General features: G+C 32.4%; 1 protein-coding gene across 2 annotated transcripts; it reads left to right on the top strand.

Moving 5' to 3' along the window:
• Nucleotides 1-3,938: 3,938 nt before the first annotated feature.
• Nucleotides 3,939-20,781, top strand: LOC107457173 (uncharacterized). 2 transcript variants are annotated; one of them, XM_087167525.1, is made up of 3 exons: nt 3,939-4,113; nt 8,416-8,688; nt 18,903-20,781. In XM_087167525.1, exons 1-3 carry the CDS (start codon nt 4,104-4,106, stop codon nt 19,121-19,123), a joined length of 504 nt encoding a protein of 167 aa, XP_087023651.1. In that variant the 5' UTR covers nt 3,939-4,103; the 3' UTR covers nt 19,124-20,781. The 2 variants fall into 2 exon arrangements, with proteins under 2 accessions (XP_087023651.1, XP_087023650.1); XM_087167524.1 differs by having other exon boundaries at nt 3,939-4,357.
• The last annotated feature ends 1,184 nt before the right edge of the window (nt 20,782-21,965 follow it).

Here is a 21,965-nt window from a genome sequence, read left to right as displayed (position 1 = left end):
AAGCTTAACTTAGTGAAGGTCAGTTAACAAAAAGAATATATCATTTGGGAGCCTTGAAGCTGCGGCTTCTTAATAGATATAAGAGTTTTTACTTTACAAATCCTACCGACCAGGCGGCCGAGTGGTTAGCATGCCTGACTGCGGAGCCGATGGTTGCGGGTTCGAATCCCGCTCAGGGCATGGATGTTTCTCTCTCTGTGTGTTCTGTGACCTTTTTTCTGCGTAATTGCGTGAATATAAACCGCCCTATAAACGGGTTTGTATGACGTGGGCGAAGCTGCTACACCGCCGTGGCTCAGTCATAGGTTCTCACTGGATAACGATAAGAGAGTAGCAATTCTGGCATTTCTGAGGTCAACATTAACAAAAAAAAAACTTTACAAATCATTAACACAGTTCACTATAAATTTAATCACAAATTATAATAATCATTGGAATAAATAAACTTTTAATAATGTTTTAATAGATTTCTATTTATTTATTAATTAAATATTTGACAATAACGCTCATCAATATCAAAAAGTAAAACACATTAATTAAAGGCAGCGTTTCCGTTTCGATCTTCAAAGGCAATATAATCGAATGTTATTCGAAGAGGCATTCCCGTAACTACAACGGAAATGATAACAAGGCTTTCAATTACTCTAATGAGGCAAGGCGCAAATGGCATTACTTTCGTTATCTGTGTTATTTTTCGCTGGCTGATGTCCGGTAACATCTCCCATTTTCTCCCGTTGCCATCATTGGACAATTAAGCGATCGTTTTCACTTTTCATCCAATGTCAGGTAGAGAAGAGCTATCAAAGGGACCGAAACTGTAATTCACTTGCGAATCTTTTCCCTCCTTTTATTCTGCTTCTTGGAGCGGCTAATCGAAGAAGAATTAAAAGGATACGGGTGAGATAGAATTTCGAATAAATGTCAGGCAGAATCAGAAAATCTCACAAGCTGTTTCTTGTTGAATGTAAGGGAATTAACAAACGATGTTCCCTTTGCATTGAATACAAATCGAAACACATTTTTATGGAACAATTAAGAAGCATAATGCTTCTTGAAAAATGATTTTAGAAGCAAAATTTTCAAAACTAAAGATATTTCGTCCTTCAAATAAGTAACGCAAAGAAAAGAAAATTATTGAAATTAGAAAAACGTTCGCAAATAATTATTAAATGATGACTTGATATTAAATTATATTAAATGATGACCAATTACAACGAGATACTACTACGAAGTCGGCGACAAAGTATAAGCGATATGTATAATTTAATATTTGAATTAAAATAATAATTACTATAATGAGAATTAAATAAGCCGGAGATATTTCTTAAGAACACAGAATGGTAAAAAGTTATATAATTTGATAATTGAATTGAAATACTAAAAAGTAAAACGACATTTAAAAGAATAGAATATTTCTCAAGTATATTAAAGGAAAACAATTTATCTGATTTGAATTTGAATTGAAATAATAACTACTACTAAGATTCTAAGTAAGCCGGAGATATTTTTCAAGTATATAAAATGGCAGCAATATAGTATAGGATTTCATATTCGAATTGAAATTAAGTCTAAAAGAACATTGAAATAAGCCAGATATATTTCTAAAGTTTATCATGTGATAGTCTGATTTAACATTTGAGTTGAAATAATAATAACTTAAAGGACATTTAAATAAGCCAGAGATATTTCTCAAGTATATCAAGTAAACATGACAGAAACTTATCTGATTAAGTATTGCAATTGCAGAAATAATAACTAAAACGACATTGGTATAAGCTAGAGATATATAGTCTTATAATAGTAGCAATTTATGCGATTGAATATTTGAAATGAAAAAATAATAACTACAGCGACTCTTCAATAAGTAATTACAATAACATTTAAAAAGTAGGAGATTTTTCTTTATTAGATACAAGAAGTAGTAGGAATTTATGTTATTTAGCATTTATATTGACAGGGGTCTGTTTAGAAGAAATTTGGGTTCGTTAACGAACCCTTCACAAAATATCTTTTCATCAAAACGGACCTTTCAGAAAATATTTTAACTTAAAAACGAACTCTTCACAAAATAATTTATCTTTTAATCGGACCCTTCACAAATTTGTTTATCTTCAATATTGTTAATCGAATAAACCCTTCCCAGGAAGGGGGGGGGGGAAGAAAGACAGATGTTAACGAACTAAATTTTGTCTTCCGCAGACGCTTCTTCCTTTATCCGTCTGAATGAATATTCTGCATTCGGCAGTATAGGCTATATACCAAATATTTATTTGTTGCATCGCTAATTTAGTAGCTGTAATTGCTGTTTGTTTATTTTTTAAAATTTAATTTTTTGAATTATAATTTTACAGTGTTGAGTATAATCTTATATGTCTTTGCAATTTAAAAACTCCTTGAAAAAGTTTTTTTTTGCAATAACGGACCCTATTTGCACAAATTCACAAAAACGGACCCTGGTTGAAAGAATGTGACTTAACGCTTATTTTATATTCACAAATTGCGAGTAATTTTTTCACAATTTTTCAAAAACGGACCTATCACAAAATGTCTGGACAGACCCCTGATTGAATTCATGGCTGCCACAATATTTAAATAGTTTTATAGTGTATATAAAAGATCAGAAAAACTTGCTATGATGTTTTTAAATGCCATGTATGCGAATCTCATTTACTTCACAGTAATTTCATTACTACTTAGTTCGCACAAGAGTTCGTGGGTTCGATCCCAGGCCGGACGAAGACTCCGCTTGTAGTAAATGATGACTTATGCGCGTTAAATCTGTCAAGTCGAAAAGTCCTCCATGTTCCCATAACAAATCAATACCCCTATGGGTACTGATCGAGGAGTTCCCTTGTCTTCTAATGTAGGTTCTAAAATTACAAGGTTAAGGAGTTGAGCATTAGTAGTCGTAGACCCAAAATTGGGTCGGCTGTTCAACGACGGATATAAAATACTATTTAATTAGAGGAGAGAGAATGATTTTTTACAAGCATTTTATATCTAATTATCTTAAATTAGATTTTATGTCTCACAGTTAAATTCGCAATCATAGAGCTTTATCTAGTTCAACAATGAATTTGTTTTCGGTGTATATGTGTATAAGTTGAAAACAAATAAAATAAGCAGAATTAAAGTTTGCTTTGAAAGGAAAACTAAAAAGAACTGTTATAAAGGTTGAAAATTATTATTAGGGGGCAACGTAGTTGTAGTTCATTTACGTCGCACTAGAGCTGCACAATGGGCTATTGGCGTCGGTCTGGGAAGCATCCCTGAGGATGATCCGAAGACATGCCTTCACAATTTTGATCCTCTGCAGAGGGGATGGCACCCCCGCTTCGGTAGCCCGACGACCTGCACGCGAAGTCGAGCACTTTACGGTAGAACAGTTTAACGAGAACCAATACCGCACACCCTCGGTCCCTACGCAGACTGATCCAAGTGGTTACCCACCCGCACACTGACCTCAACCAGTGATGCTTGACTTCGGTGATCATTTGATTTGAAAAGCCTGATAAGGAATACTACGGCAATTTTTTATAAATGCATGTCTTTTTCATAAATAATTCATTTTATTGCTATTATAAAAATTATGTTTTTTTTAAAAAAATCGTCTTTTTTATTGGCATTTTACTTTTATTAATTTCCTATAGACAACCAAAATATTAAATCGATAATGGATTATTTATTAGATTTAAATATAAATAAAAATTACAAAGTTATTACCGGTTAAAAAATACTTTTTATCTCTCGAAACCTCGTTAACTTAGGGTTCCGCGGAACACTATATTGGAACCGCTGATCTTGAAAGCCCAAACTCCCCAACTTAAATCATGAGCGCCATCTTTGAGAGACAACAAGAAGCATTTCTAAACATAATAAAGTGAAACCGGAAACTTACATGAAATAAAAGATTAAGTCTTATCACACAAATGGGGAAAACGGAAACCTTTCCGCCGATGTATTCCTAAGTAAAGATAAAATAAAAATTTAATTTAATGCTATAATAATTGCTGAATGATTAGTTCTACAAAATGTAGGAGTATATCGTAACAGTTTTAAAATATATTTCAAATCCATTTACGTGAACAAACGTGAAATGTAATATGCAAAAAAGTAAGATCATTGTGAATTATTATCAGTCGACTATCACAAAATGATTTTAACGGTAGTATACTTTTTATCTGCGTTTTTTTTTATTTATCTGTAAGTGTTTTGTTTAGCAACTGAGTTAGAAATTAACTATAATATTCAGTTTAACAGAGTAACATGCGTTCTGTATGGTTTTTTATCACGATATTTCGCTTAGGGTTGCCTGTACGTTTGCTTTTAAAGTTCTTCATAGATTATATCTTTAAAAGTAAGTTTCAAAATAGATATTTAAGCATAATTTAAATATATATAACAGCCTTCAAATTAGGCTATAGAGATAGGACTTCGTTTTCTTTTATAAATATCATGATTGTCAATGTTAGAACTAAGTATATATCGCTCACATAATTACTCGGCTGACCCACTTACATTTGCTATTTAGAGAACCTCCTCCCCAAAAGTTTTATCCACTTGTAAAGTTTTACTCACTGAAGATCATATTTTAATCATTTGCCGGTGTTTTAATCGTCATCGTCTTGCCTTTTTCGGTAGTTCTATTTTTAACCTGAAGGATTTGTTAGGTGACTTCCATCATCTTAAAATTTTTGCGTTTCTACGCGCAATTGGTCTTTTATACTGTATAGAACTGTTTTATTCTATTTACAATTTTATTTGATTTTTTTCAGCTTTGAATACAACTGTTTTATGATGTTTTATCATATTTACATTTTATTTGGTTTTACTCACTTTTGAAAACGTCTGTTTTGCTGTATTCAGTTTTATAAATTCCGTGTGATTTTTAGTAAGAAAAATTTACCTAAGATTTACTTTAAAACTGTTTGTTTGGCGCAGCATGTCCTTCAGTGGACTTTTGCCATTAAACCCTACATTCAATTTAATTCGCTCATGGGTTGCAATAGCGGCACAACTCGAAAAAATCAAGTTTTGAGATAAGTTTTCATTGCTAAGGAAATAACTTGTATTGTTTTTATAAATTTTTAATTTAAGAAGCATTGTTTTTATCTACTTTTAACTGATTATTTTGATTCTTAACTTGTTCTGCTTTTTAACCTTTTTATCGAATTTTAACTTCTATATTTTATCACTGTTTTGCATGTTCCTGCAAAGTTTTAAAATTTATTGGTTTTTGGGTGATTTTGTGTTTTTTTTTTTAAACCTTTTTACTACTTTATTATTTTATTTGGTTTTAACTTGTTTTATAGAATTGTACTGAACATTATTTTAGATATTCAGATTTTTATATTCACTGTTGATGTAACTTTGAGAGATTTACGTATTTTTAATGTATCATTTGTGTATTTATCAACTCTCGTATGCCCTAAAATAGGGCGGGGCGAGATAAGAATAAACTAATTGCTAAGGAAAATGAGTAAGAAATGTTTTCGTTTGCTTAAACGAAGATTGCCTTCAAGTTGAATTATGAGTTATGCAAGTATTGCTGCTGAAAGAATGTGTATTTTCATATTTACACCTGTTCTTAGTCCAAAATGTTTTTTGAGTTGTGCCACTATTGCAGCCCATAAGCGATATAATCTATTATATATAATTCTCTTACGTGGCTCCCAAATTTTAGCTCTATTTCTTTTCCTCCGGTGGCAACGTTTGCTTTGTTTTGTTTACGTTTTGAAAACACCAAAGCATTCTGCCTTTTAATGATGTGTTTCTGATCTAATATATATAATTCTCTTGCGTGGCTCCCAAATTTTGGCTGAAGTACTTAGTACAACTAAATAAGATCCTTTTCACAACACTTAAATATTTACTTTATTTTCTTTATTTATAGAGAAAACATTCGGCAAAGAATTCAGTTAGGTTGAAAAACATTTCTTTAAAAAAAAACGAATTCTAAAAGAAATAAAAATAAACAACTTCAAAAATAAAAATGCTGTTGCCAGTCATAGAATTTTTTGAAAGTTAAGTTAGCAACATAAATCATCGAATCGAAATGACATAGAAGCGCAACTAGATCAAAATTTAGATACCTGAGAATTGTGTTTTTACGGAAATATCCCCCCCCTCTCTCTCTCTCTCTCTCTCTCTCTCTCTCTCTCTCTCTCAGAGAGAGAGAGAGAGAGAGAGAGAGAAGTTTTCGGAACTTCAGTATTCAAAGAAGTATACAAAAGCTAGACGTTAAGAACGTATCCAATGAGCGAGCAAAGCGAGCATTGGATTGCGAAGCATTCCGAAATGAACTGCGAAAGCAGTTCCAGGGGTTGGCGAGCGCCAGGGAGCAGGGGGCGAAGCCTCCTAGTTATCTATAATTATTATATCCTGGTAATTAAAAGGTAATTAAAACACCTGGTTTTTCCGAGGTAGACAACTTTTTTTTTCTCCTTAATAGGACAGTCTAACCTAAATATATGTAAATTTTTATCGTTTCAGGGATTTAGTTATATTTCAGGGATTTTTTAACCAAAACGTTTTCATAAGAGTGACACTTCAAGTTTAATTTTATACCTATGAACAGAAAAGTACATATCAGTGAAATTCCTATTGAAAACCGAAACCAAGCTTAAATTAAAGAGCATGATCGGAGATACAGAATGGGAATACTTATTTTTTAATATAAATAAAAACACAATTCTAAATTTTATAAAAAGACTTTTAAAAAGACTAAAAAAGAAAGAAAAAAATTTAAATAAAAGACTATTTTTTTTATTTATAAGAGTATATAATTAAAAAAAAATTAAGCAAAATTGGGAAAAATATGAAGAATCTTTTCAGTGTTTTGAAATAAAACTGTTTTTTTTTCTTCATATTTCAGTAAGAATTTATACAAATGCATATTATTTTCTTACAAATTATTTTCTTGACATACGTGATAATACAAGTACGAAAATAATACAAATTATTTTCTTGACAATCATTATTTTTAAAAAACCTCTTACTTAGTCAATGAGATAAAATAATGATATTCGAGCATAACAAAATAAATTTTAAATATTTATTAAGTTAAGCGAGTAGTTTATTTTTTAATATCTATTAATAAAATTAATAATATATCTTTCAGCATTAAGAATTAAATTAATATCAGCGTCATGTTCGCCTTGTATCGAATGCTTTATCAACTCTACTACCTCTACTCTTTCTACTTGCTTCCCAGAAGCCGCATTTTTTTTTTTTTTTTTTTTTTTTTGTGCATTCTATGTTTTTGATTATGTTTTTTCACCTAAGCTAGGTTTCGTTTAAATTAAAATTTTTTCCAGTACGCTGTCAAAAGCCAGTACACTGTCTCTTGATGATCCAGCAATCCTTGAGCAGTATCTCGTTTCATTTGAGAATTATTTTGACACGAAATCACGTGATTTGTGACAATACGTGAACTCTCAAATGTATGACGAAAATGTTTCCTCAATTCGCAACTTCATCGTGGTGAATGGTGGGAGATCGTTCACTAGAATGACGAAACTAGAATAAAGACTAGACAATCGAAAATAACGTGACGAATTACGATGATCTGTCGTAGGGTGGTCAAGAAGTTAGCCTTGTAACAGGAAGATTTTTCTTCGGGCAAGGGTGAAATTTATATATCTGTCCTCATTGTGTCGTGTCGCCTATATGGTTCCCACGTTTAAGTGATTACTAAAGAAGACATTAGGCACTACCAGTTTTTTTTTTTTTTTTTTTTTTTTTTTTTTTTTTTTTTTTTGAAAAAAAAAAAAAAATAGAATGGCAAAATATTTCTTTAAATTTGACGAAATTCGTTTCCTCGTAAATTATTTCGTCAATTTAACGAAATTTTTGCTCGGAGCATAATAAACCAGGAATCGGTTTCATAAAAAACGAAGAAAGTATCGTGATAACCGAGTATCAATTTTTTACAGTGTATAGGTCATGCATGCATGTTACATCAAAATTGAATTAAAATTTAGACGCTAAAATTTAGAAAATTATTTTCAGGGCTTATTTTAGCCGGATAATTCACAATAAAGATAAGTTTTTTCCCCCCCAATGGCAGGTACTGAATTTGAATCTTTGGCCTATACTATGCCAGAATTGTTGCTCATTTCGCGTTACCCAGTGGGCACCTGAGAACCAAAGTCACGGAGGCGAGCAACATTGCCCACGCCACACTGCCACAAACCCGTTTATAGGGTGGGCCACATTCACACATCATACACACAACAGAGGACAGCACAAAGAGAGAGAGAGAAACATCCATGCCCAGAGCGGGATTCGAACCCGCAGTCAGGCACGCTAACCGCTCGGCCACCTGGCCGGCTTTTTGCAAGCATATAAATTTACCATAGTAATTCCTCTCTCTTCCATAAAACTTTTGTATCTGAGTTAATTCTTCTATTTTAGATGATGTGTCTATAGGCAACGCTAATAAATATGTGGATAAGGCTTTAAAAAAATTACGGAGAGAATTTGAACCATTTAAAATACCAGATGTTGAAGAAAAGAATTTTGAAATTCACAAGGGTAGGGTGACAGGGCTTTCAAGTTTATACAGGCACGGTGATTGCACTCTCGATTATGAAGACGGAGGAATACTCATGACTATTGAAGTTGCTGTACGCAATGTTGCCATCAACGTTCAATATGCGAAAAAAATTCTTTTCTTTTGGATTAAAGGTACTTATTACTTTCTTACATTTCTTATATTCATTCAACTACCTGCGTCTTTTGTTTATTGTATTTTTGAATAACATTGACCTAAAAGGAGTATAACGTTCGATTAAAGCTAATGTCGTGTGTTCACTTTTTTTCCTACACGTTAATAGACACCAAAACGTCATTGAGAGAATCATTAAAAAATATTCGTCTTATATTTTTTGTTTTGCTTTCTGTTTCCACCGTTTTTAGTTCATTTAACTGTGTGCTTGTAAAACAACCAAATGTGTTTGTTTGCCAAGTATTAAAACTTAATATCAGTTCCTACTGACGAGGAGAATTAGGCTGCCATCAATATCTCACTTAACAAAATGATTGAGTAAATTAGTAATCGTAATCGTGACTGATTGTTCATGTTCTACAACCATAGAGACATTTTTGGTTTCAGGAATTTTGTAGTAAACGTAAAGCACAAAAATGAAAGATAACAGAAGAGAAATGTCTTCTGTATGGGTCTGAATTTTTGATATTACGCACCCAAACTAAGCTATGCGAAGATAGCCCCCGAAAATGAGGAAAATAAAAAATTCAAACTGCATTCGTTTGACCATTTTTTGACCACAAATGACCACCCTTTAATTTTTTTTGACCACCCTTATTTTGGACATAATCCTGAAAATTAAATTCGGGGGCTAACTTCGCATTTTCACGCCAAATGAATGAAGATCAAATTTTTATATTGTATTCGTTTGACCACTTTTTGACCACAAATGACCACCCTTATTTTGGACACAATCCCAAAAATTAAATTCGGAGGCTAACTTCGCATTTTTTCGAAAAATATATAAAAATCCAATTTTTATATTGTATTCGTTTGACCACTTTTTGACCACAAATGACCACCCTTTAAATTTTTTTGACCACCCTTATTTTGGACATAATCCTGAAAATTAAATTCGGGGGCTAACTTCGCATTTTCACGCCAAATGAATGAAGATCAAATTTTTATATTGTATTCGTTTGACCACTTTTTGACCACAAATGACCACCCTTTAATTTTTTTTGACCACCCTTATTTTGGACACAATCCCAAAAATTAAATTCGGAGGCTAACTTCGCATTTTTTTGAAAAATATATAAAAATCCAATTTTTATATTGTATTCGTTTGACCACTTTTTGACCACAAATGACCACCCTTTAATTTTTTTTGACCACCCTTATTTTGGACATAATCTTAAAAATTAAATTCGGGGGCTAACTTCGCATTTTTTCAAAAAATAGATAAAAATCCAATTTTTATATTGTTTTTGTTTGACCACAAATGACCACCCTTTAATTTTTTTTGACCACCCTTATTTTGGACATAATCCTAAAAGTTAAATTCGGGGGCTAACTTCGCATTTTCACGAAAATAAATAAAAATCAAATTTTTATATTGTATTCGTTTGACCACTTTTTGACCACAAATGACCACCCTTTAATTTTTTTTGACCACCCTTATTTTGGACACAATCCCAAAAATTAAATTCGGGGGCTAACTTCGCATTTTTTCGAAAAATATATAAAAATCCATAAAAAAAATAATAAAAAATATTAAAAATCCTATAGCTCCCGAATTTAATTTTTGGGATTATGTCCAAAATAAGGGTGGTCAAAAAAAATTAAGGGGTGGTCATTTGTGGTCAAAAAAAGGTCAAACGAATACAATATAAAAATTGGAATTTTATTTATTTTTCGAAAAAATGCGAAGTTAGCCCCCTAATTTAATTTTTAGGATTATGTCCAAAATAAGGGTGGTAAAAAAAAATTAAAGGGTGGTCATTTGTGGTCAAAAAGTGGTCAAACGAATACAATATAAAACTTTGATTTTTATTCATATGGCGTGAAAATGCGAAGTTAGCCCCCGAATTTAATTTTTAAGATTATGTCCAAAATAAGGGTAGTCAAAAAAAATTAAAGGGTGGTCATTTGTGGTCAAACGAATACAATATAAAAATTTGATTTTTATTCATTTGGCGTGAAAATGCGAAGTTAGCCCCCGAATTTAATTTTCAGGATTATGTCCAAAATAAGGGTGGTCAAAAAAAATTAAAGGGTGGTCATTTGTGGTCAAAAAGTGGTCAAACGAATACAATATAAAAATTGGATTTTTATATATTTTTCGAAAAAATGCGAAGTTAGCCTCCGAATTCAATTTTTGGGATTGTGTCCAAAATAAGGGTGGTCAAAAAAAATTAAAGGGTGGTCATTTGTGGTCAAAAAGTGGTCAAACGAATACAATATAAAACTTTGATTTTTATTCATATGGCGTGAAAATGCGAAGTTAGCCCCCGAATTTAATTTTTAAGATTATTTCCAAAATAAGGGTGGTCAAAAAAAATTAAAGGGTGGTCATTTGTGGTCAAAAAGTGGTCAAACGAATACAATATAAAAATTTGATTTTTATTCATTTGGCGTGAAAATGCGAAGTTAGCCCCCGAATTTAATTTTCAGGATTATGTCCAAAATAAGGGTGGTCAAAAAAAATTAAAGGGTGGTCATTTGTGGTCAAAAAGTGGTCAAACGAATACAATATAAAAATTTGATTTTTATTCATTTGGCGTGAAAATGCGAAGTTAGCCCCCGAATTTATTTTTCAGGATTATGTCCAAAATAAGGGTGGTCAAAAAAATTTAAAAGGTGGTCATTTGTGGTCAAAAAATGGTCAAACGAATGCAGTTTGAATTTTTGAATTTCCTCATTTTCGGGGGCTATCTTCGCATAGCTCCCAAACTAGCAGAACAACATTTGCAAAGCTATACTTTTTGCACGTTTTGATCAGATAAGTAAAAATATCCATCCATATAAATAAAATGGAACTTTTATATGTATATAACCTTATGCGAACCTTATACGAACCTTGTACAAACTCACAATTATGTAAGAAAACTTATACAACCCCACAATTTTGAGCCAATTATCACCAAATTTAGCGTATTTAAGTTTGAAGGGAAATCTAACTGCCTGCACAATGTTATTGACACCAAAGATTCATAATAAATTTTGGTAATAGGTACAAATTTATAAAAAAGTTTTGCACTACTAAGCTATAAGAAAATGGAGTAAACTACTAATGGAGTAAAATTACTTATTCATGTAGGAAAACCATAAAAAAATCGCCTCATTATTACTGACACCTATGATGTCGAATTAATTTTATAATAGGTCATTATGTAAAATGGTGTTTATAATAGATTCTAAATACTATTTGTACTAATATTGTCTCAAAAATACCTACGATAGGTGTTGTAGAAATCGGCTTTATGTGACCCACTGAAAGGTATAATAACAGAAAAAAAATTTTATTATGTTAATTTTTTAATTATTTGATAATTTCGATCAAAGCCACCGGAAAAGGTAACAAATTGCTATAAAAAAAACATTGGAATAGTTTTATCTTAATACATTTGAGTCTGTACATGCCTTTTAGTTTTGTGCATGGTTTCCTCGTATTGATCAATACCAATTTGATCATCATATACTTTTTTTTTACCTTGTACGAAGAACTAGTATTCAGCTAGCATGTAATAAAAGAAAAGTTAATTTTAAACTCTCAGTTTACTATTAAATAAACACAATCGATAAACATGAAGATCTTGTGCTCTTGATTACATTAAGAAAGGTTTTTTTTTTGCAATAACGGACCCTATTTGCACAAATTTATAAAAGCGGACCCTGGTTGAAAGAATGTGAGTAATTTTTTCACAATTTCACGAAAAACGGACCTTTCACAAAATGTCTGGACAGACCCCTGACCACATACATTTCATTTCGTAGGTAAGTTCGTCCAACACTTTTTGGAATTATTGTTTCATGTATATAATAAATATATTTATAAATTAATGTCTGCATATCCTTTATTGACACTTAAACCGTCAGACAGAAAGCAATAAAATTGGCATAGCGATATTTCGAAGCACGATGAAGGTCACTGTCGACATTAGAACATTCTACGACAAACCATTCGAGCGGGATTAGCGAAAAGCGAAATGGAATTATAAGTTAAGTTAGCCATTGTTTCAATTTTAACTGCAAACGATTTAATTTTTCAAATATTTTAAAGACAGCATAAGTGATATTTTCTAGCTTATAGCTCTATTTGATGCAAAAAAAGTTTATGCGAGTACGTTTATGTTTAATTATTTTTATTTGTAATATTCACCTTATTTCTGACGGAAGTTCTCTCTATTATCAGGAACTCGGCACTGTCGGAAGGCATACGTTAAGGGCTTATGATCAGAGTATATAGTGAATAAACGTGCTTCAAGCATATGTCTAAAATGTTTAATTGACAAATATACCGCAAGCAATTCCGGATTATAAGTGCTGTATCGCGTTTCCCTAGGAGTAAGTTTTTTGGAGAAAAATCTGAGAGGTTGCAAATCGTTACCTATCAGTTGGACGGTTTTTGAATTTAAGAGTCGATAATCTCCAACTGGTCTTATATTCGAATTTTTAATAACAACATGAGATGGAGAAGGTCAGACACTTTTTGAAGGACGACATATACCCAGAGCAGGATTATACCTTTCGTAGGCCCTAGGCACAGCCGTTTCTGGGCCCTCCCCTCCTTCCCCCACTCCTCCCCTCTTTTCAAAATATATGCTAAAATTTTCTTGCATATTTTTTTTTTTACATTTTTATTAATATGGATTTTAATTTGAATACGACATTTTGCGTAGTTTGGAATTCGACAGCATAATACAAGATTTCGTTGAATCCAAAAATCGCAAAAAAGTAATATATTTGATCATAAGATTCTGCAAAATAATTTATTACCGAAAAATACTATATTTTTATTTGTATCTTCATAATTTTGTGCAAAATACACTTGTTGTTTTTAAAGCTAAATTACTTTTGTCAACAAATTTTTTTCTCCCAATTTTTTCGTAGGCCCTAGGCACGTGCCTAGTGTGCCTATAGGTTAATCCGGCCCTGCATATACCTTTTTCGCACATTGTTAAAAATTCGAGCTTAACTGCTTCGAAAACTTTCGGATGTAAGCGACGTGGCTTACAATGTACAGGTGAACGAACCTGTTGTTTCAATGTGATGAACGGTAGAATGTTTAAAAGATTTTCTTTCTTGCGATGGGTTAGTAATATCCGAGAATTCTTGTAATAAATTTTGAAAAGGCATATTATTAGATTAGATACTGAGAAGAATTAGCAAAATAGCCTTTCGACTTTAAAGAAGTGTTTGAATCAATGAGACGTTTATTCTTCAGAATAAGTAATGCATAATGCTTTAAAAAATCAGCGCCAATTATTGGCGAGGTGACATCCGCGAGAATAAAATCCCAGCCAAATGAACGACGGAGGTTAAATGATAATTTTAAACGTTTCGTTCCGTAAGTTCTAATGGGTGAATTATGCTTTTAGGCGTATATTTATATTTACTGTGAGAAATAGGCAGAACGCAACATTAGCTTCCCGAATCTATAAGAAAATTTAAGTTTATATTTTCATCATAAATGAATAATCTGTTGCCTAATTTATTAGCCACGGAATCTGCAGACAAAACAGACGACGTGTCACCACATCTTTTCCAAACCGAAAATGATAAAAACAAAATGAAAGATCTTCTGATTTACTTCTTGTCCTTGAGTTTGAACGGCCACGAGAATTTGATCGGCGCCGGTATTGCTGCATAGACATTTTCGCTACTTGTAATCTGAGCTCTGAAATTTGATTTTGAAGAGCAACAAATGAATTATTTTTTAGATCGGTTTCAGTTTCATTTTTTTTAATGGAATTTATTTGCTGGATGGGGAAAGTTTCAAGTATTTTTTCAGCTAGTAAAGCCAATTTAACCAGTGTTTGATCTGTTAAAATTGAAAAAATAGATTGTACATGGGGGGGGGGGGGTAAACGTTGTAGCCATATTGTTTTATGAAAATCCTCAGTTACTGAATCGGTAGCAACTCGTCGCATTTGTCGCAGGAAAAGTGAGGGTTTTTGGTTCCCTAATTGAAGTTTTGAAAGTAGTTTTCGAATGCGTTTATTATCCGAATCCATAAATTCGGTGATGAGACGTTCTTTTAAAGTATCATATTTATTAGTAGCAGGGGGTGAAAATAACAAATCTGATACATGAGATATGTGCAATAAGACTTGCGTATTTAGTTTCATCCTTAGTTATGTTAGATAAAGTAAATGCACTTTCAACTTGTAAAAACCAAAGTTTAATATTTGTACTATAGCAACCTTATCTACGTGAGTATTCTCAGCGTTATTTGACTGCATATTAAAATGTAATAATGCATATATGTAATGAAATTAAATTAATATACAGTATGCAAATTAAGAAACAAAAATTGAAAAGCCACAGTACCGTTTTTATGAAACTTCCGATATCCAAAGCGAAACTAGTTATTCCATTTGAAACATATATTCCATTTGAAACATAATCTCCTTAATATTTGAACGTCCGGCGGTCACCACTGTGATGGTTGGTTGTTGTCCAGGAGATAAATAGATTGAGTTTACATTTTAATTAGTATTTATTTTACATTTAAGTATTAAGTATAAGAAGAGAAAATATGAAATAAGAGCAGCTCGTCATTCAACAATGGCGGTTAGGATTCTTCTGGTGGAAAATGACAGAGGCAGTTACTGATCGCGGTTACGATTAAGTTAAGTTCCGTCGCCGCAATAGTAATTATTTTAAAATGTGTTAGTATAAAAGTAAATAATTTGAAATCAATGGTAATTGATGTGAAAACAGACTAGTTATTTATTCAAAGGCAAAATTAATGGAAAAGTAATACTAATTTGCTTAGGAGAAACATAAGAAAAAACCTAATTATTATTGAAGCCATGATTCTTAATTTAGGTAATATAATGCTTATTGAAATTAAAGAAATAAGTTACACACTGAAAGACAAAATTAAAGAAGATAATTAACTCAGGGTTGGCAAGTTTTTGACACATGACGGTTTTTACCGGTTTATACCATGGTTTTTACCGTCATGTCAAAAACCCCTCTGTCAAAAACTGTCAAAAAACCATAGTTTTGGTAAAACTGTATTTTTATTTGAGTTTAACTGCATATAATTTAAAATTAATTCATTTTTGGGCAATAAAATTAGAAAAAAAGTTGTTAAAAGATATTTCAGAACAGATTCTTGCATTTTCCCAACATGATTATATCAAAACATACAATTTGAAGTAAAATATTAGGATACTAAACAAAATTTTCAACATTTCCAAGCATCATTTTGTTTGGCATATTACATTACTGAAGAATGTCAAGTCATTCTTGACTTAGAGTTTGTTAGTAGTTACAAGTTTTGAAGGTTTTGCTTAGCTTATTTCTAATATTTAAGAAATGCCAAATTTTAAATTCTTCTTTTTAGTTCTTGAATTTAATAATACTTCCAAGCTTTTTTGTTTGTTTGTTTATTTCTAACAATTAAGAAGTGCAAAATTTTGAATCCTTTGCAAATCAATCTATAATGATAAAAGTATTACTATTTTCAATAAGTATATAAAAAAAAAATTCTATGAATGTATATCCTTTTATAAGAATACATGTATATACAGTGAAACCTCTCAGTAAGGGCCACCTGTCGTTCCATTGAAAATTGGCCCTCATGAGGGGTGGCCCTTAAATGGGGGTGACCAAAAAATAAAATAAAGAAATCAAAATTTATGTAGAAAAAAACTGTTTATTAACATTTTAAGTTTTTATACATGTTTAAAAAAATTTCAATTGAAGTTTGTTTACTTTTTACAACTTTTTCGCAAACAATTTTAGTTTCTAATGATTCCTTAACTCTATAGAACAAATTAGTTAAATTCGCATCATTTATTAATGCCTTGGATTGGGATATCAGTTTATTTACTTCTATTAGCGTTTCTTGGTCTAATAAATATGGCACGGAGGACTCATTCTCATTATCTGAATCAGACTGAACTCCTGAAAAAATTGAACAAATAAGTTTAAAAAAAATATGTATTGTATTTTTTTAAAACTTAAAGCAATATAATTTTTGAGAAATTTTTTAAAAAAATAAATGGCCTTTATTGGAGGTAGTCAGGAAAATGTGGCCCTCTAATGGGAGGAAAATTAACATTATGTCTATGGAGAAAATTTTCGTTCCTCAAAATATTGGCCCTTAATAGAGGTGGCCTTTAAGTAGAGGTGGCCTTTAGGAGAAGTTTCACTGTAGTTGCAAAATCAATAGCAATCATTTACAACATTCATTTATAAAGGCAATTATGTGAAAATAATATATTGTCCGCTATATGCCATAAATGAAAGAAAACAGTAGGTTTTTGACGGTTTTTACCCGTAAAATCACGGTTTTTACCACTGTCATGTCAAAAACCAGTTTTTGACGGCAAAAACCCAACCCTGAATTAACTTACTCGCTTAGAGGAACAGTAAAATTGGACATACTGTTACTGACTACAATGATGCTTAATTAATGTTGATAATATGTGCTGATTGAAATAAAACAAAAATAGCCTGTCTACTAAAAATCAGAACTGTTGGAGAAAACATACGTATTCGTTTTGAGGAACCGTAAAAATTCTCCATTTTATTATTGATACCAATGCTTAATTAACATTGATAATATATATTTATTAAACTGAGAAAGAGTAAGCTGCGTGCTAAAATAGCCAATGGAATTTTTTTTAGAAGAAGAGTAGAAAATCGCCATTCGCAGAATATGTTTAATTAATTTTGTTAATATGCATTACTGCTTTTGTAGTTTTAAAAAGAATCGGAAGAGGGGGACAGAGGTGAAAGGGGATGGGGAAAAGTGACCGCGAGATTGCCCTATTTTTATTATAGCTCTGCGGTCAGAATAGACTTGTTGATTCCTATTTCCTTGAAGCCTAATTTGGTCATCACCCGTAACACTATTATTTAACTTTAATGACAGATATGTTCTTATTTATTGGAGTTTCATGGCACCTATTGTCATTATTTGTACAGCGCCAACAAATATTATCATAAGGAATGAGTTAAACAATTATAATGTAAAATAAAATTGAACTTATTTTGATATGTTAACATTTTATAAAGAAAAATATATCATTTACGTTACGTTCTTATATGTATTATATATGTTATATATTACGTTCTTGTTGTTGTAGTTCATTTACGTCGCACTAGAGCTGCACAATGGGCTATTGGCAACGGTCTGGGAAACATCCCTGAGGATGTTCCGAAGACATACCATCACAATTTTGATCCTCTGCAGAGGGGATGACACCCCTGCTTCGGTAGCCTGATGACCTGCAAGCGAAGTCGAGCACTTTACGGCAGCACAGTTTAACGAGGACCAATACCGCACACCCTCGGTCCCTACACAGACTGATCCAAGTGATCATCCACCCGCACACTGACCGCAGCCAGTGATGCTTGACTTCGGTGATCTGCTGGGAACCGTGTCTTAACGATCAGCCCACTGCGGGACTATTACGTTCTTATATATATTACTGTGAATAACAGAAATTGGTGGTTGTTGACTTTCACCGGTGAATGTTTACAATCACTAAGTCGCTTTGGTAAATGTCTGAAATCCATATTAGGTCTAGTTACGTGCCCCTGCCTAAATATTTTTTTTTAAATAACGGCAGGCACTGAACTTTCGTTCTTCGCCTTAGAAGATGCCGGAAGTATTGCTCATTTATCGTTACCCAGTGGGCACCTGTGAACCAAAGTCACCGAGGCGAGCAACATTAATCACGCCACAAATACACGTTCATAGAGTGGGTCACATTCTTACATTCACACATCAGAAGACAACACAGAGAGAAACATCCATGTCCAGAGCGGAATTCGAACCCGCAGCCATTGGCTTCGCAGTCAGGCACGCTAACCACCTGTCCGGCATCCCTTGCCTAAATATACATTTGTCCGGTATGCCCTACATCAATGCCTTTTTACGATCAAGTGCTACTGCCCAGTGTGCATTTAATCGGTACTCCTAACACTGATGTTTCTCCTAATCTATCCTCAGCAGATATTAAAATATCGAATAAATATAATAATATCAACAAATAAACTAATATTAAATCGGATGTAACAAATATTTCGGACATTCACCAAAACGACTGTGTGATTGTTGACATTCACCGGTGAAAGTCGACATTCTCTTGATTTCGGTTATTCACTGTAACATAATACGCTACAAATTTTCTTCTCATAACTGATTTTTTTTTATATCTATATTTTTCAGGTCACGCAATGATTTCAGTAGATAGTTGTGCTGTGAAAATGAAAATATCTACCAAGAACAGTGAATCAAGTTGTCAAGTTATTAATTTGGGAAAATATGAGCTAAAAAGACTCACAGGCATGAGTATTCTGCTGAACTGGTTGGTTAAACTTGTAGTCAATGTCGTTGCCAGAAAGTCGCGAAAAAAAATTATAAGGGCTTTAGAGCAATTTTTTTCATGAAACTTCCGCAGCTGTACAAAGTTTGTGCTGGACACACAAGTAGTACTAGTATAAAGTACACACTAATACAAAGCTTGTGATATCACCAGAAAGAGCTCTTGTAACTGTTTTTTTACAGAATCATATATTTATTTGATTGTTGCCACCATTTGATACATTTTCTCCTAGCTTGTTAAATACTATTAAAATAATTTTTATAAGTATCAAACAAATTTCTTCTTAAACCCTAAAGAGTTTTAATGCTGTTTTACAATTCCTAGTATACAAAACAATGTGTTAATTTGAATTTTATATCAGTTTTCCAACTACCGTACTAACTGAAAATATTTTAAAGGGCTTTCATTGTTTTATAGCCATAATCTTTATCATTTCATTTGTGAATTTCAAATGTGAAAATGTTTTTTTTTATCACCTCTACAAATTAACGCAGGTTGTGTTTACTCAATTATGCAAGTCACTACATACCGTTTCTTATGAAACAGCTTTATATGGAACTTCATTTTCCACCGATGAAACCTTATTTGTCTCTAAATCCCACACTATAATAAGATGTCTCTAAATCCCACTCTATAACAAGATGTCTCTAAATCCACACTATAATAAGATGTCTCTAAATCCCACACTATAATAAGATGTCTCTAAATCCCACACTATAATAAGATGTCTCTAAATCCCACACTATAATAAGATGTCTCTAAATCCCACACTATTATAAGATTTCTCTAAATCCCACACTATAATAAGATGTCTCTAAATCCCACACTATAATAAGATGTCTCTAAATCCCACTCTATAATAAGATGTCTCTAAATCCCACACTATACTAAGATGTCTCTAAAACCCACACTATACTAAGATGTCTCTAAATCAGGATCATTATAGTTGCTGTGAACCCAGCATGATCATTAATCAGCTCTAGTGGAAGTTTGGAATTTTGCATTCTACGTATCTTGTGATATTTGTTGAATTTGAAAATGAAATTCACATTTTGCGCTTTATGATGCCAAGTGAACACGAATATCATTATATAAAAGAAGAAAAATCAGATTTGCTTCCTTGTAAGAAAGTGACGTCATTTTGCCTGTAATTTTTTTAAATTTTATGACGTCATTGAACAGCCGACTCAATTTTGTGTCTACGACTACCAATGGTCAACTTCGTAGCCTTGTAATTTCGAAGCCAATCAAGACAAGGAAAGTCCTGGATCAAGTATCGGGAGGAAATTTGTCTTCGTGGAGGAATTTTTCGATGCAACTAACCCACATTTGCGGTACATGGAGAGGAAAACCTCCCACGGTTAGACTGACGGCAAGGAGACTCTAACCCATGATCCGTCTACCACTGAGGATATTTTACGTCAGCGCTGTGGTCGATGTAAGCGGATACGGAATTCGTGTCGACCAGCCATCGCTAGGATTCAAACCCGGTTCACTTCATTGGGAGGGAAGTGCTATATCCCCTGTGTTGAGAAATGTAGATGTAAATTTAATTAATTTGAAATCTCCCCACCAGAGGGCTGATAGTCAGTCTACATTGAACCACCAAGCAGTAAGCATTGGCTTGAATTAATTATCTTCTAATATAACTTTATAATCTGAAGGGTTCCACCCTAATAATATGGAACGTTGTTTTGTTTAAATAAATATTTGTTTACTTGTTTTCGATAATGATTGCCCTCCCCTTCTTGTATACCCTGAGCCTGACCACGGTTGCATGAATATCGTTTGTGAAAATATAGTATTCAATCGACAGTACCTGGCCAAATTACTAGACACACTAAAGATTCTATGTAGAATCTGAATTATCATGTAATAGTATACAGCTTTATTATTTTTACACCACTGAAACTGGTGTTTGCAGTTGTTTACTTTCATGTTTTGTATTGGCTAACATTGTAAATGCAATACGTTAAGAAAACTACAAATGGGAAGCATATAAAAAACCTCTTGAATAAAATCCTATTACACGTATGTTTAAATATAAAAGCATTGCCTATAAACTCATGCAAAACATGTCATTTTTAAAAAACTACAGTGCGTCTAATAATTAGATCGAATTATTATAATATCTAATATATATAATTCTCTTACGTGGCTCCCAAATTTTGGCTGTATTTCTTTTCCGACGGTGGCAACAGTTTTCATTTTTAAAGAAGTACTTTGTACAACTAAATAAGATTCTTTTTGCAACACTTTAATATTTACTTTATTTTCTTCATATATACAGAGAACAGTCGGCAAAGAATTCTGTTAGGTTAAAAAATATTTCGCTAAAAAAAAAGAACGAATTCTAAAAGAAATAAAAATAAACAACTTAAAAAATATAAATGCTGTTGCCAGCCATAGAATTTTTGGAAAGTTAACTTAGCAACATAAATCAAAATGACATAGAAGCGCAACTAGATCAAAATTATGATACCTGAGCGCTTGACGTAACAAATCCTTCAATTCTATAAGTGTTGTATCGCCAAATGCCCAGATAATATTGAAATGTACAGGTTTAGAATTTTCTACAGTGAAAAGATTTCGGAACTTCAGTATTCAAAAAAGTATACAAAAGCTAGACGTTAGGAACGTATCCAATGAACGAGCAAAGCGAGCATAGGAGCGAAGCAATCCGAAATGAACTGCGAAGGCAGTTCCGTGGGTTGGCAAGCGCCAGCGAGCAGGGGGCGAAGCCTCCTAGTATTAATATAATACCTTATATAATAAATATTCTACATTTATATAATATATCATCCAATTTAACCAATACACGAATGTAAACAAATGCAAACCAGTTTCAGTCACGTAAGAACAATAAAGCTGTATAGTTATGGTTATGAACTTTAAAAACTTGTTAT

The sequence above is a fragment of the Parasteatoda tepidariorum genome, chromosome 7 (assembly GCF_982258835.1).
Source record: "Parasteatoda tepidariorum strain Cologne lab strain chromosome 7, Ptep-v5.0, whole genome shotgun sequence".
In the NCBI taxonomy this organism is placed as follows: domain Eukaryota; kingdom Metazoa; phylum Arthropoda; class Arachnida; order Araneae; family Theridiidae; genus Parasteatoda; species Parasteatoda tepidariorum.
This window is presented reverse-complemented; position numbering and strand designations above follow the sequence as displayed.